Consider the following 14,039-nt stretch of genomic DNA (forward strand, 5'->3'; position numbering starts at 1 on the left):
AATGTTTAAAAAATTAATAAATGAAAATAAAGATTGGGGTGGGCTGACATGGGCAAAGCTGATGGAAGGTGGGCCAGAGAGAGGAGAGGGTGCTGGAAGGAACACCCACTTAGACACTTCTACCAATATTCAGATACAGGCTTGCAAGTGCTGGATTCCTGTTATCTGTGAGTTGGAAAAGGAGGAGTTGGGTTGGAGAGCCATCCTCCCGTTCTTTCAGTGAGCGTTTGTCACACTTCTGTAGCACGCTAGGCCTGGTTCTTGTGAGTGTGCGCTGCATGAGTGTGCTGTGCTGTGTGTGTAATAGATACAGTGGTGCAGAGGAGAGAGCTTCACTAATGGGGGAAAGAAGGGGAGAACTTGGTAATCAACAAAGTGCGGAAGAAACAGATTTTGAACTTGGTTGAAGTGCCAAGGAGCCTACTGAGAGAGAGAACAGTCTGAAGGGGAACGTAGCTTTAGGGAAAAGATGATGAATTCCCTGTATGCCATCTCGAGTGAGAGGAAACAGTCTGACATCTGGATAGAAATACTCGGGAGCTAGTTGGTGACGTCAGTGATCTAGCTGACTGTATTACAGCTCTTGACTGAGAAGATCTTGAATTTTTTTTTTAAAGATTTTATCTATTTATTTGTCAGAGAGAGAGAGAGAGCAAGAGCGAGCACAGGCAGAGTGGCAGGCAGAGTCAGAGGGAGAAGCAGGCTCCCTGCGGAGCAAGGAGCCCGATGTGGGACTCGATCCCAGGACGCTGGGATCATGACCTGAGCCGAAGGCAGCTGCTTAACCAACTGAGCCACCCAGGCGTCCCAAGAAGATCTTGAATTTTAAAAGGCCCCATTGCTTGGCTTAGACTGACTGGGATTAAGGGTTACAGTCAAACTAAAAAGATTAATTGGTAAAAGATGAGATGAAGGTTGGCTTTGGTGTTTTTCTCTCCAGAGGACTGGCTGTCTGCCTTCCAGAAGCTTAGGACTAGTCAGAAGTTCAGCATGGCACTACAGCCGGGAGACTGCCCACACTGGCCGCAGAGAGTTTCTGTAGATCCAGGAAGAATGAGGGAGCCATTAAGCTCCACTTCTAGAAGGAACAGTGTTTGTAGAGCATAACACGTGAACAGCTGAGCCTGTTTTCTCGCAGGAAAGAGTATAAACCGTACCCTTGTCCATAGCTCAGTTTTTTGCTTGCTAGACATGGAGAGCCTAAATGGTGCTCATTTTGGCTCCAGCATAGTCTTGTTGACTTTGGGCCAGTGCTATCCTTGTCTGCCTGCCTGAAGGAAATGTCGAGACCTTGGAAAGGAAGATGCTAGAATTCCTCAGCTGTAAACCACTTACACACCTGAAACAGACTTTCAAACAGTACTCGGGCAGGTTATAATCGTATGTCTTCTCTTACAGGTGACATTAACTACCAGGAATTTGCTAAAAGACTCTGGGGTGACATTTATTTCAACCCCAAAACGTAAGTAGAGTGGGGACAGAGAAAGAGTTCCTAAGATTAAAACCTACATTTTTATAAGCCACGATCCTGCCTCCTGTAACTGGAGTGGCTTCCTGAGCTCTTAGCAGAATGAAGCTGTTCCTCTTGAGGACGTTCACAGCTCATTTCAGGCGTGCATGCGAGTCAGAACCATATGCCCTCTCAGGAATCTCTCTTTGGAAATATTATGATCACATACACACTCCTTCCCTTTGACCCTGCTCAGATTGAGAACTTTAGGAGATATACCCTTAGGATCAGTGACATGCCTTCTTCCTGCTGGCTCACCCATCACTCTTGTTTTTTCCTCTTTAGACGAAAGTTCACCAAAAAGGCCCCAACCAGCAGCTCCCAGAGGAGCTTTGTGGAGTTTATCTTGGAGCCCCTTTATAAGATCCTCGCTCAGGTGAGTGTGTCAGGCCACCTGGTTCAGGTCTGCCCTCATAAGCATGAGGTGGAAAAGCTAGTGAACTCACACCTCCCCTTGCCCATAAACCAGCTCAGTTTCGTATCACTAAGTATGAGGATAGTTGATCACCAGTCTTCTCGATCTAGAACACTACAGTCCTCTAGATGCTGTTGAATTCAGAGTGAAGAGGAAAGATACAGAAGGAAAAGGCTCTGGAGAATTTGGTGTAAAGATTTTGTATTCAAAGGATTATGATGCTTGAGAATTAATAATGTCAGTTGTGGGGATTTGATTTACAGATCAAGTTGAGAAAGTTCTCCAGGTTTAACATATGTATATAATGTATAAGTTAAAGCATTATTTAAAAACTGGAAATAAGTTAAATGCTTACCAATTAGAATCAGGTTAAATGAATTATGGTACATCTCAAATGATTTAAGTATTTTGCATCCATTAACAGAATGGCTTATGAGCTAGCTTTTAATGACTTTTGTGGGTGTGTATGTGATGTTTGTCAAATTGAAAAGGATGCATCATGGGGCCCCTGGCTGGCTCAGTGGGTAGAGCATGCGACTCTTGATCTCTGGGTCTTGAGTTCAAGCTCTGTGTTGGGCATAGAGCTTACTAGAAAAAAGGAAGAAAGGATCCATCAGACAGTGGTAAAGATGTAGTTAAACATGTGGGATGCAGGGTGCCTGGGTGGCTCAGTGGGTTAAAGCCTCTGCCTTCAGCTCAGGTCATGGTCCCAGGTCCTGGGATAGAGCCCCGAATCAGGCTTTCTGCTCAGCAGGGCGCCTGCCTCCCCCTCTCTGCCGGTCTCTCTGCCTGCTTGTGATTTTTCTCTGTCAAATAAATAAATTAAAATCTTTAAAAAAAAAAAAAAAAACCATGGGATGCTTCATAAAAAAGAGCATAGCATTGCATTTGCATGAATTTGTGCTACCTAAAAGTCAGAAGAAAGAAGTAAAAGGGTGACATTGTACAGGAATTTTCATAGACCTTTTTTCCAAGACAGTTATAAAATATTCCAGTGTTTAATAAGCCCAGTGCACAGTGGGCACATACACATACACAAAATGTGTGTGGCCATTCCAACTGACAAAAAAGTAGAACATAGCAACAACAAGACAAAATAGCATGATTAAAATTTATTGGTGCTGAAAAATGCTTAGTATCTTGTGTCAGACTGGAATGGATTAATAAAAGAAATTTATAGAATCTGTCTCAGTAGAGACCTTGAGTCTGTTGAGAATGATTTAGCTTGGCTTTGCCCGACCAGTGGATGGACTGCTAGGTGACCTTTTTTGGTTCCTTCCAGTGCAACGATGCTCTCAATTGGAGAAGTCTCTTAAAATAGGGAAGGGTGAGGGATTTCCTGAGTTTGAGGAGATGCTGCTTTGCAGACACCAGGGGGCAGCACTGAAGGTCCGTTCCAGAGGTCCAGGTTTATTGGCTGGTGTGGGCATTTAACCAAATCTTCCCCCGACCCCCACCACCACCACCCACCCCCGTTGGTTTAAAGAGTAGGTACCAAAGATTTCCCTGGAACCTAGTGGTTGTCCTTGCCAAGAGCTCTTCCTATAGAAGAGAACTTAGTGGAATGACCCTTGAAATTGCCCTCTGGCCTTCCCTGGTAGCAGGCACCACACCAGGGCTGTCACTGCAGCTGACATGTCTCGTACCCACACAGGTGGTGGGTGACGTGGACACCAGCCTCCCCAGGACTCTGGATGAGCTTGGCATTCACCTGACCAAGGAGGAACTGAAGCTGAACATCCGCCCCCTGCTCAGGCTGGTCTGCAAAAAATTCTTTGGCGAGTTCACAGGTAACAGAAGAGCTCACGGCCCCTTTCCCATCCCCATCGCCACATTCTGCCACAGGTGTCATGCGGAGCTCTTCCTCCTCCCACAGGGGTGTTCAGAGGTGGGAGGCTCTTGTAAATAAACTGCAGGCTGGGATGCCTGGCACCCAGATTTTCTCCCAGCTCTCTTCTTCAGTGGACGGTACCAAGGACTCTCTCTTGGGAAACAGAAGCAATTATATTTCCCTACCAGGAGGAGCATGCAAATAAAGGAGATGGGGAAGCAGATTCTGAGGTTCTAGTGTTTTTGCCAGGAGCCCGTCAGGAAGGTAGACTCCTGAGGGATATGAAGTAGTGGGAAAGCACCCGGCTCGGATTTCTTTCCCCCGAACTCCTGTCTTCTCTAGTTGAGTGACACGGAAGGCAGGTGCCTCAGTGGAAAAAGCCCTAGCCTGGTTAGGAAAAGACCTGAGTCTTGCTGCTGTTATGGCCCTGACCCTTCCATGTGGTGAGACCCTGGGCTAGACCCCCAGTTCTTCTGTGACTCGATTTCTCATCTGTAAAATAAGGGAGGCAGAAAAGGCAATGGCTAAGGGCCCCCTCAGCAGTCTCTTGGTTCTGAGTTGGGTGGTAATTAGGTGTCTGAATCCTCCAAGGGCTAATTCTAGTAGTTCATTCTGGGCAGGCCATCAGCCCAGCCTAGGAGATACCCACTGAAAACAGATCTGCCTTTAGCAGGGTGCTAATGGAGGTCCTCTCTGGCGTGGCTCATTAGCTGTTAGAAAAACAGGAACATGTATAGAACAGAAACGTGCAGCGTTTCCCAAAAGGAAAGAATCGATTTAGGGATTGTTCTAAGTAGATCTTAAAGAGATGGGGTACTTACTTAGTGTAAGCGCTCAGTCAGTGTTTCTATTCATTCAAAGAGTGTGGATTGGTAGAGATACTTGAAAATTTTTGTCTGCTGAGTTCCACGGAACCACTGAGCCCTGCTTCTTACTCTTCCCTGGCGTAAGTGTGGCGCCGTAAGTTTCAGAGCTGAACATCAGTCCCCTCGCTTTTAGTTCTCTGGCCATCACAAGTAGACCCATAACTCACCACCCACTTCCCCCGTGAGAGTGTATGCTAATGGCCTGCTCTTCTCCTTCCACAGGCTTTGTGGACATGTGTGTGCAGCATATCCCCTCTCCAAAGGTGGGCGCCAAGCCCAAGATTGAGCACACCTACACCGGTGGCGTGGATTCTGATCTCGGCGAGGCCATGAGCGACTGTGACCCCGACGTAAGGGAAAGCCCCCATTTCTCTTAATGTTTGTTCCCTCGTGTGTGGGGAAGTTGTTTTCTGGGTCATAGAAAGAATGCCTTCTTTCCATCCTTGCTTGTCACCCACTCTCCGTGAGCAAAGCCAAAGAGACCTGGATTCCGAGCCTAGTGTTACGGTGGTGTGAGCTTGGGAACATTATTCAGTCTTTCTAAGAGTCTTGGTCTGTAAAATGAGGATAATAATTTGTATGGGATTGTTACAGGAATTGAATAAGATAGAGAAAGTATTATACTGTGTTCTGCGCGGTGTCTGACAGAGAGTAAAGATTCAACAATGGGAGCTAACCTTGTTAGCCTTGGGCTTTAAAAAGATCTTTCCCAGGGGTGCCTGACTGGCTCCGTCAGTAGAGCGTGTGAGCAATGATCTCAGGGTCATGAGTTCAAGATCCGCACTGAGTGTACAGCTTACTTTAAAAATAAGTAAATAAATAAAATTTAAAATAAAAAAATAGAACAGTCTTTCCCAGCCGTTCCTAAGTCAGTCTAGTTTTTTGGCATAAACACCCAAACAGTTGAGAACTGAGTTCCATCTTCAGAAAGAATTTGGGACAAGCAACTTGTAATTTTGCAAGTGAATAGTGCCCGTCTGCCATCTTAAACCTGCTTTTCTTTGCCATTGCCCTCATCCCCCTAAAGAAAAGGAAAAGAGTTCTGTTGCTCTGCCTGTGACATCTGTTAACTAAGCAGGGGTCAGGGCGTGGTTTGGAATTTTCCCAGGAGATTGACGCATCTTCCTCTAGGTCTGGGCGGTCTTTTCTTGGACCTCATGTCATTGCTATCAAGGGAGATAGAGACCGTGGTATTTACCGTGGGAATATGTGTGGTTGACCCCGCACTCCGTCCCCGTCTCCAGGGTCCCCTGATGTGCCACACTACCAAGATGTACAGCACAGATGATGGAGTTCAATTTCATGCCTTTGGCCGGGTGCTGAGCGGCACCATCCACGCCGGGCAGCCTGTGAAGGTGCTGGGGGAGAACTATACCCTGGAGGATGAGGAGGACTCCCAGATATGCACCGTGGGCCGCCTCTGGATCTCTGTAGCCAGGTACCGCCAACCAGAGCCCATAGAGGCACACCTTGGCCTTGTCACTGGAGCCACCGCAAGGAGCTGGAGGGAGTGGTCCTGCTTGGAAGCACAGTAGCTGCATGGCCCCCTATAATAGATCAGCTGACCCTCCCTCACATCTGTTGACTTCCAGTTCTTACTACCCAGAGTTGCTAGGGCCAAAAGGCAGCTACTCTTGGGATAATGCCAAGAGCCTTGCCTTTGCATTTTGAATGGCTTGTATAAACTTTGGTGGCAGGATTTCTATTTTTACTCTTAATCCTCTCTTCCTTTTCTGTGTTCCTAAGTCATAACCTCTATGTTTCTTCCCAAAAGAAATGGTCTCCCAGCCTCCACTGACTATTCTTTGACTAAGAAGATTTTGCTGGATCCCTTGTAGCTCCCCCATCTGCAGAATCAGACTTAGCTTGAGCCTCTGGGCTGCTTGTGAGTTCCTAAGTTTGGCTTCTCAGCTAGCAAGCAGAGCAGAGGCAGTCCTGTTCCTGACACCGCTGCCGCACCTTGCCGACAGCCCCCGTCCCCTCCAGGCCCACCCATTCCCACTCCCAAGAAGGTAGAAGACTGATGAGCCAAGATAGTTACAGTATCTTCTGTGACGCTTTTGGCATGTCTTTACCTTGTACCCCTTGGCCAGTGCCTTGCTTACCACTAGTACTAACTGGAACTGGGTTTTCCTATAGTCCTCTTATAGTACCACAGGCTTTTCTCTCATGTGCTAATCTGTTGGTAACTCCACTTGACCCTTGAACAACACAGATTTGAACTACATGGGTCCACTTTAATGTGGGTTTTTGTTTTTTTGTTTTTGTTTTGCTTTTGTTTTTTTCAATAAGTATGCTATAGTACTATAAACATATTTTCTCTTGTTTAGGACTTAACTTAGTATTTTCTTTTTTCTTTAGTTTATTGTAAGAATACAGTGTAGAATACATATAACACACAGAATATGTGTTACTCGATTATGTTATCATAGCCAACAGTAGGCTGTTAGTAGTTAAGTTTTGGGAAAAGTCAGCACATACACGTGGAGTTTCAACTCGGAGGGCGGTGGCACCCCTAACCTCTGCATTGACAAGGTGTCACCTATACATATGTGAGGTTTTATGATTGGTTGTTTATTGTGTCCCTCCCCTACTGGAATGTGTCTGTCTGCTTCACCCCTGCGCCTGGCTCAGTGCCTGGCACCCCTCCTTATTTCGCTTCTCTGTTGCTCCAGGTACCACATTGAGGTGAACCGTGTTCCTGCTGGCAACTGGGTTCTGATCGAAGGTGTTGATCAACCAATTGTGAAGACAGCGACCATAACTGAACCTCGAGGCAATGAGGAGGTAGAGTTTTTGAAAAGGCAGCTGGATTTATTTAAGCTAGAGGGTCACATGGAGCCGTACCACCCATGAACAACCAGCAGCAGAACTTACGGGGTACTAACCCGCAGTCATGGCTACTTCCTGGTCCTGGGCCCCGGCAAGGCTCAGTGTTCTACATCTGACCCTGCTTGATTCTCCCTGTACTCTGCTCAGAGGCTAGGAACTACGGGGAGTTCCTTTATCTTTCCCTCTTTTTTCTGCCAGAATGCGCAGGAGTAACTCTAAGCAGCACAATGGTTCCTGGTGGGGTGGTCTGCTCCTCTCTGACCTCTGCACCTCTGGTGCCCACTCAGGCCAGGTGCCCTCATTCTTCTGCATTTTGAATTTCAGGCTCAGATTTTCCGGCCTCTGAAGTTCAACACCACGTCTGTTATCAAGATTGCTGTGGAACCGGTCAACCCCTCAGAGCTGCCCAAGATGCTGGACGGTCTGCGCAAGGTCAACAAGAGCTATCCGTCCCTCACCACCAAGGTACGCTCAGGGCGTGCATGAGCTGCCAGGCCCCACTGCCCAGCCAACGGGTCGGTGCTGCCCACGGCTTCATGTCCACCAGGGGTGTCTGATCCCCTTCCAGCAGCCTGCGTCAGGAGCAGATGTTCCCATCTGCTGCTGTCATCTCAAAGCAGGACATGTTGGGGAGAGGGTGAGAATGCACGTGTGTGTGTTCATAGCCCACGGTATGGGAAAGAGATGTGTCCTGGGTATGTGTCCAGAAAATATAGAGGAAAAAGTGAGTCATTTTGATCCTTCTGCATTCCTGAGCCTTCTGGCGTACTTCTCTGAGTAGCTGGCTGGGGCTGAGGGGTCAGCTTATGTCCTTAGACATAGGGCAGAGTGTTCCCTAAACGGTTGTGACGGGAATAAGTCAGTGACCTTATGCCTAGCAGCACTATGCTGAATGGTCCAAGTGTCTTGAGAATTAACCCATAGGCCCCTGCTCCCCACTGGTCCTTCTTGAAGAGGCTAGAACTGAGGCTGAGCAATGGCTCGCTGAGACTGGGTTCAAGCACCGCCTCCTGGGCTCGTCGCGTTGCTTCTGTTGCTAGCTGTTGTGGCTGGCACAAGAGGTCCAGGCTGTGACCCCCAGGGCTGTTGCATTTCAGGTGGAAGAGTCCGGGGAGCATGTGATTCTGGGTACCGGGGAGCTCTACCTGGACTGTGTGATGCACGACTTGCGGAAGATGTACTCAGAGATCGACATCAAGGTAAGTTGGCGTCCCCTTTCTTGAGCGCCTGCCTGGCCAGGAGCTTGACTCATGGCTCCAGACTGATTTTATAAGTATCCAAACCCTTGATTCGCCTGGAAGGCCTGCGTAAAGAGGGGGTTGCTAGGGGAGGAGATGTGTTTGGGAAGAGCATGACCTGTTGCTCCCTATATGGGAAGGTATTTGAGATCTGGTTTGGCCCTTTCTACAGGGTTATTCTCAGTGTCATACGTTTAAAGTCAAAGCTCCCAAGCCAAAGTGATTCTTGGTCTTCTGTTAAAAAAACAGTTACACAACCCATCTTTGGCAGTGAGGGCTCAGTGGATGGTTTCAGGGAGTGAGGACTGGCCCTCCTGAGTTTGCTCTCAGGTCATGATATAGCCCCTCAGTTCAAGTGTGCCTTTTTGGTAAACGTGTTTTCTCCCAGCCCCTGTGGTGGTGGGGGCGGGTGCCCTCATGTACCTGTCTTAAGCGCTTCTCCTGATGTGCCGAGGATGGGTGCTCTGGAAGACACTGGGTTCCCAGTAGCCAGCCCTGTGGGAGCTTCTGGGAGAGTGGAACAGGACCTACCAGGCTGTCCCTAGTGCCCACAGTGACAGAGCCACACGATGTTCAGTGAGCAGTGGGGGGGGGGGGGGGTTGGCTGAACGGATGTTGGAAGACACCTTGAGGGACTATCATTTATGCCCAGGTTCAACTCACACTTACCCTTGGCTGAGGAACACAAACTCCACAGTCTGCTAGGTTTTCTCAGGCTGCTTAGTGCCGGTCTGCAATTTGCGCCAGCTGTGGGGCTTGTTGCCGACGCTGATTGAGAACGGAGTGTTGTTGCAGAGGTGGTGCCAAGCAGACCTCAGAATTCCCTTTGGCACAAGGTTGTCCTTCCAACAAATTGGGACCTTGCCTAACAATTTATTCTGTTCCCCAGGTGGCTGACCCTGTTGTCACATTTTGTGAGACGGTAGTGGAAACATCTTCACTCAAGTGCTTTGCTGAAACACCCAATAAGAAGTGAGCTGGGGAGGGGCACTCCTGGGTTGCTCAGTGGGTTAAAGCCTCTGCCTTCAGCTCAGGTCATGGTCTTGGGGTCCTGGGATGGAGCCCCACATTGGGCTCTCTGCTCAGCAGGGAGCCTCCTTCCTCCTCTCTCTGCCTACTTGTGATCTGTCGAATAAATAAAAAAAATAATCTTAAAAAAAAATCTGAGCTGGTGGGTCCGAGTGCCCCTGGGACGGACAGGGGACACTTTCCTTTCCCCACGCCTCTCCACCTTAATCACAAGCACTGTGGAGAAAGAGACCCCCAAGCCTTGGGATGAGGTCTTAGGATGCTTGAATTTTACCCCAGCACTCTCATCCCTTAGGCCTGTAGACATGATGCTGTGGTGTTCTTTGCTGGAGGTATCCCAAGAATGAGTGGCCTTGTCTTTCTGTATAATATGATCATCTTAAAATTTTGCCCTAGCAGCAGCTCCACTGTTTCTTGGTTTTTTAAGATTCTATTTTTAAGTGATCTCTGCACCCAGCATGGGGCTCAAAGTCACACGCCTGAGATTAAGAGCCACCTGCTGCACTGAATGATAGATTTGAATGAAAGAAAACAGAAGATGAACCCTTTTTGCTCTACTCTAGCCCTCTGGCTTCTACTGGTGTCACTGCCTTGCCAGCCTTTTCTTAGGAATGCCCCTTCTGCAAGTCCTGCTGATCTTTATCATTACCTGTGTCCGTTATTACTAGGAACAAGATCACCATGATTGCTGAGCCCCTTGAGAAGGGCCTTGCCGAGGACATAGAGAACGAGGTGGTCCAGATCACGTGGAACAGGTGAGAACGTGGCTGTGGTTCCCAGGCTGAAAGGAGAGGAGGCGCCACAGCCTGCCCACCCAGTCTCTAACGCCACCTGTCCCAGGAATCGAACTGTGACCCCAGCAGGCAGGAATCAACAGAGCTGCCGGATGCCTTCATTGTCTCCTTCTTCCCCCCAGGAAGAAACTCGGAGAATTCTTCCAGACCAAGTACGATTGGGATCTGCTGGCTGCACGTTCCATCTGGGCTTTTGGCCCTGATGCCACCGGCCCCAACATCCTGGTGGATGATACCCTGCCCTCTGAGGTACAGCAGAGCTGGTGGGAGCCATTGGGGTGGTTTCTTTGCTGTTGAGTGGAAGAAACTACAAAGTGTAATTCTTTTCCCCGAAGTGTTTTGTGGCTTCTGGTGAATCTTCTTACCAGTATACCTACCTTCTCTTCCCCCTAAACTCTGGTTGTTGCCGGGGTCACTGCTCATGCATGCCCTCATGTTCTGTGCAGGTGGACAAGGCTCTTCTTGGCTCAGTGAAGGACAGTATCGTTCAAGGTTTCCAGTGGGGAACCCGAGAGGGACCCCTCTGTGATGAGCGTAAGTTCCACCCGAGCCTCGGCCTCCCCTGCCCCAGCCCTCCAGAGGCCTCGTGCCTGGGTATTTGAGGTGAGTTGGGCTCATCTATGGGCCCTGGCAGGAGAAGCAGCTCAGGACACACAGGGCCAGCCCCCGTCCTGGGGCAGCATCCTCTCTCCTCCTCCTTCCCCGTCCTAGTGCTATTGCTTGGGACATTGTGGAAATGAAGTTACTCCTAGACTGACATTTGCTCTCCAGTCCTGAGAAGGAATGTGTTCGAGGAGGGGTATCAGGTGGGAGGTGGGATCAGAGTGGTTTATAGACCAGGATTGGATTTAGTGGGAAGCAATGTGCAATTCCTCGAACTTACTCTTTATCCAAAAACAATTAAACATTTTTCCAAAACAATTATCCAAAATGATTAAATCCTTTATTCAAAACAATTAAACAGCAAGAAAAGCACATAAACTTTTAGGAAGGCTTTACGATTCTTGAGCATGATCTGAAACAAACACGAAGAATGTGTGCTTCACCTCTGTGCTCTGCTGTAGGCCTTGGTACCCTATCAGAACGCCCATCTGCAGGGTGATTGTGTGGCCTCAAGCCAGCTGCCATGCTGCTAGAGGCTCCTGGCTGCTCTGCTCTTGGGCCCTTGACGAGTACCACAACTGCTCCTCGCTCAGCAGCTCCCCCATCTCCGTTTCAGTGATTCGAAATGTCAAGTTTAAGATCCTGGATGCAGTGGTTGCCCAAGAGCCCCTGCACCGGGGCGGGGGCCAAATCATCCCCACGGCAAGGAGAGTCGTCTATTCTGCCTTCCTCATGGTGAGTGGATGGCGCTGACCTGGTGCGGGGCATTAGGTAGAAGTCCAAGCTTTGGGGGCATCAAGACTACGGCCCTTCCAGTCTTTTCTTTGCCCGGATCCTTGGTCCCCAGCCTTCCCCAAGCTGAGGAAGCCTTTCTTGTCCCACTGCAGGCCACTCCTCGTCTGATGGAGCCTTACTACTTTGTGGAGGTCCAGGCCCCTGCGGATTGTGTCTCCGCTGTGTACACCGTCCTGGCCAGGCGCAGGCGAGTCACCGGGATGGCCTGTCAGGGAGGGTGCAGAGAGCAGGAGCACAGCAAGAAGTTACCGGGCTCCTGTGGGGAAGCAGATGGGCCTCCTGCACAGTCTCTGTTCCTAAAAACCCACTGAGCTGGTTTTTCAGAAGGAAGTGGGAAAGATTTAAGGCAATCCCCAGCTTCACCACAGATAAAAATGTTGAGATTCCTTCTTGGGTCCTCTCTCCTTGGAGAGCCCTTGGGGAAAGTACTGAAATGTGTCAGTGGGGGGAAAGTCTGTAGGACCTTGTCTCGTCAGTGTTTCCACTCTCGCCTAGCGGTCACTGCCCCCTTTGACAGCCACAGGAAAGGACACTGAGGGCCTCAAGCCTTTTCCACCCACTATAGCATGATTGTGGTTATTCTTTCTTTGATGGGAACTCTGTGTTGTGATACATTTGGGGCCAGATTCTTTCTTTGCTTTTGGTCTCCGTAGGACAAGGGACTCAGCCTTTCTTTTTCTGTCGCAGGGGGCATGTGACTCAGGATGCACCCATCCCAGGCTCCCCTCTCTACACCATCAAAGCTTTCATCCCCGCCATTGATTCTTTTGGCTTTGAGACTGATCTGCGGACTCACACCCAAGGGCAAGCCTTTTCCTTGTCTGTCTTCCACCATTGGCAGGTGAGAAAACGGTGCAGGCTGGCCAGCGTGGCCTCCCACCTGTTCAAGGCCAGTCCCCTCTGGCCTGTTCCCCTTCCAAGCCCCAAGTGAGATTTCTAACATCTTAGACAAGAGTCGTAGACCTCCTGAAACCACTTTACCTTCCAGATTGTGCCCGGTGATCCTCTGGACAAGAGCATTGTCATCCGCCCGCTGGAGCCACAACCTGCTCCTCACCTGGCCCGGGAATTCATGATCAAAACCCGTCGCAGGAAGGTATGCGTCCCTCCGGCCCATGGCCAGCCCTCATTCCCCGGGGCTCTTGGCAGGGGTTGGATCTCTTTTCATTTCTTCCTTTGGGACCTTTTTCCTAAAGAGTGGGAGCAGTTCACTGCACAGTGCAGAGAGGTGGTCTGTACAGCCCTCCAGCCTCCAGACCCAGGGCCCAGTCCGGCTGGCAGGGGAGCACCTTTTCCCATTGGCGATTCCTGAAATAGCTGGCCCAGTTCTCCCACACCAGCACACACTCCCACCCCCAGCACGGGTCTCAGATGGCCTTCAGCTCTGTCGGCCACCACACGGGCTCTTCCCTGCGTCGCCCCCACTCTTGCAGGGCCTGAGCGAGGACGTAAGCATCAGCAAGTTCTTCGATGACCCCATGTTGCTGGAGCTCGCCAAGCAGGATGTTGTGCTCAACTACCCCATGTGAGTGCTGGGGCTTCCAGCGGCCCCTGCTCCCTGCAGCAGGCTGTGTCCTGCACTTGAAGCTGGGACCTGGCGGACCCGGACTCCACATTGTCAGCGTCAGAGAGCTGCTGTAGCCGTTTTTAACCACCCCAAACCCTCCGACCCAGAGTCCCAGGAAGGAAGAAGTATCTGGCCTCCCAGTTCCTCTGCAGCCTCTGCCTGGCTCCATGCCCAGGGACCAGAGCGGAGCTTGGACTGCGGGAGGGAGAAGGGGATGAAGTGTTTAACCCCAGGGGGCCCTGTCTTCAGGATTTTCATGGAATGTTTTTTGTTGTTTTTTTTTTTTTTAAAGTTTGACCTTAGACATGGTTTTTAAGTGAACAGAACATTCTGACCTCTGCCTTGCTCTGTTCCTTTCATCTTCACCCCCATCCCCTTCCCTCCAGCACAGTGTGGTCCTGCCACTTGGGTTCTGAATATATGTCGTCTCCTATGGCTCTTCTCCCAGCTGCAGTCTTCCTGCCTGGATGCCCTGGGCAGCAGCCTGTGCTGGGAAGGATGCCGGTCTCTCGATGCAGTGCTCCCGTGGATGTCGAGGCCACTTCCTTACCTCTGCCCT

General features: G+C 49.8%; 1 protein-coding gene across 1 annotated transcript in view; it reads left to right on the plus strand.

Annotated features, from left to right (window-relative positions):
* Window positions 1-13,814, plus strand: part of EFTUD2 (elongation factor Tu GTP binding domain containing 2) — a 37,981-nt gene extending 24,167 nt beyond the window's left edge. The window contains exons 11-27 of the mRNA XM_059148490.1: window positions 1,399-1,462; window positions 1,796-1,886; window positions 3,580-3,715; window positions 4,845-4,972; window positions 5,867-6,060; window positions 7,298-7,409; window positions 7,779-7,919; window positions 8,552-8,653; window positions 9,582-9,664; window positions 10,390-10,476; window positions 10,638-10,764; window positions 10,962-11,049; window positions 11,735-11,853; window positions 12,006-12,100; window positions 12,601-12,754; window positions 12,902-13,009; window positions 13,347-13,814. Coding sequence (XP_059004473.1) covers window positions 1,399-1,462; window positions 1,796-1,886; window positions 3,580-3,715; window positions 4,845-4,972; window positions 5,867-6,060; window positions 7,298-7,409; window positions 7,779-7,919; window positions 8,552-8,653; window positions 9,582-9,664; window positions 10,390-10,476; window positions 10,638-10,764; window positions 10,962-11,049; window positions 11,735-11,853; window positions 12,006-12,100; window positions 12,601-12,754; window positions 12,902-13,009; window positions 13,347-13,442 — 1,925 coding nt within the window. The 3' untranslated portion in view covers window positions 13,443-13,814. The remainder of the gene's footprint in view (window positions 1-1,398; window positions 1,463-1,795; window positions 1,887-3,579; window positions 3,716-4,844; window positions 4,973-5,866; window positions 6,061-7,297; window positions 7,410-7,778; window positions 7,920-8,551; window positions 8,654-9,581; window positions 9,665-10,389; window positions 10,477-10,637; window positions 10,765-10,961; window positions 11,050-11,734; window positions 11,854-12,005; window positions 12,101-12,600; window positions 12,755-12,901; window positions 13,010-13,346) is intronic.
* Window positions 13,815-14,039: the final 225 nt, after the last annotated feature.

This window comes from Mustela lutreola, chromosome 15, assembly GCF_030435805.1.
Source record: "Mustela lutreola isolate mMusLut2 chromosome 15, mMusLut2.pri, whole genome shotgun sequence".
NCBI lineage: Eukaryota > Metazoa > Chordata > Mammalia > Carnivora > Mustelidae > Mustela > Mustela lutreola.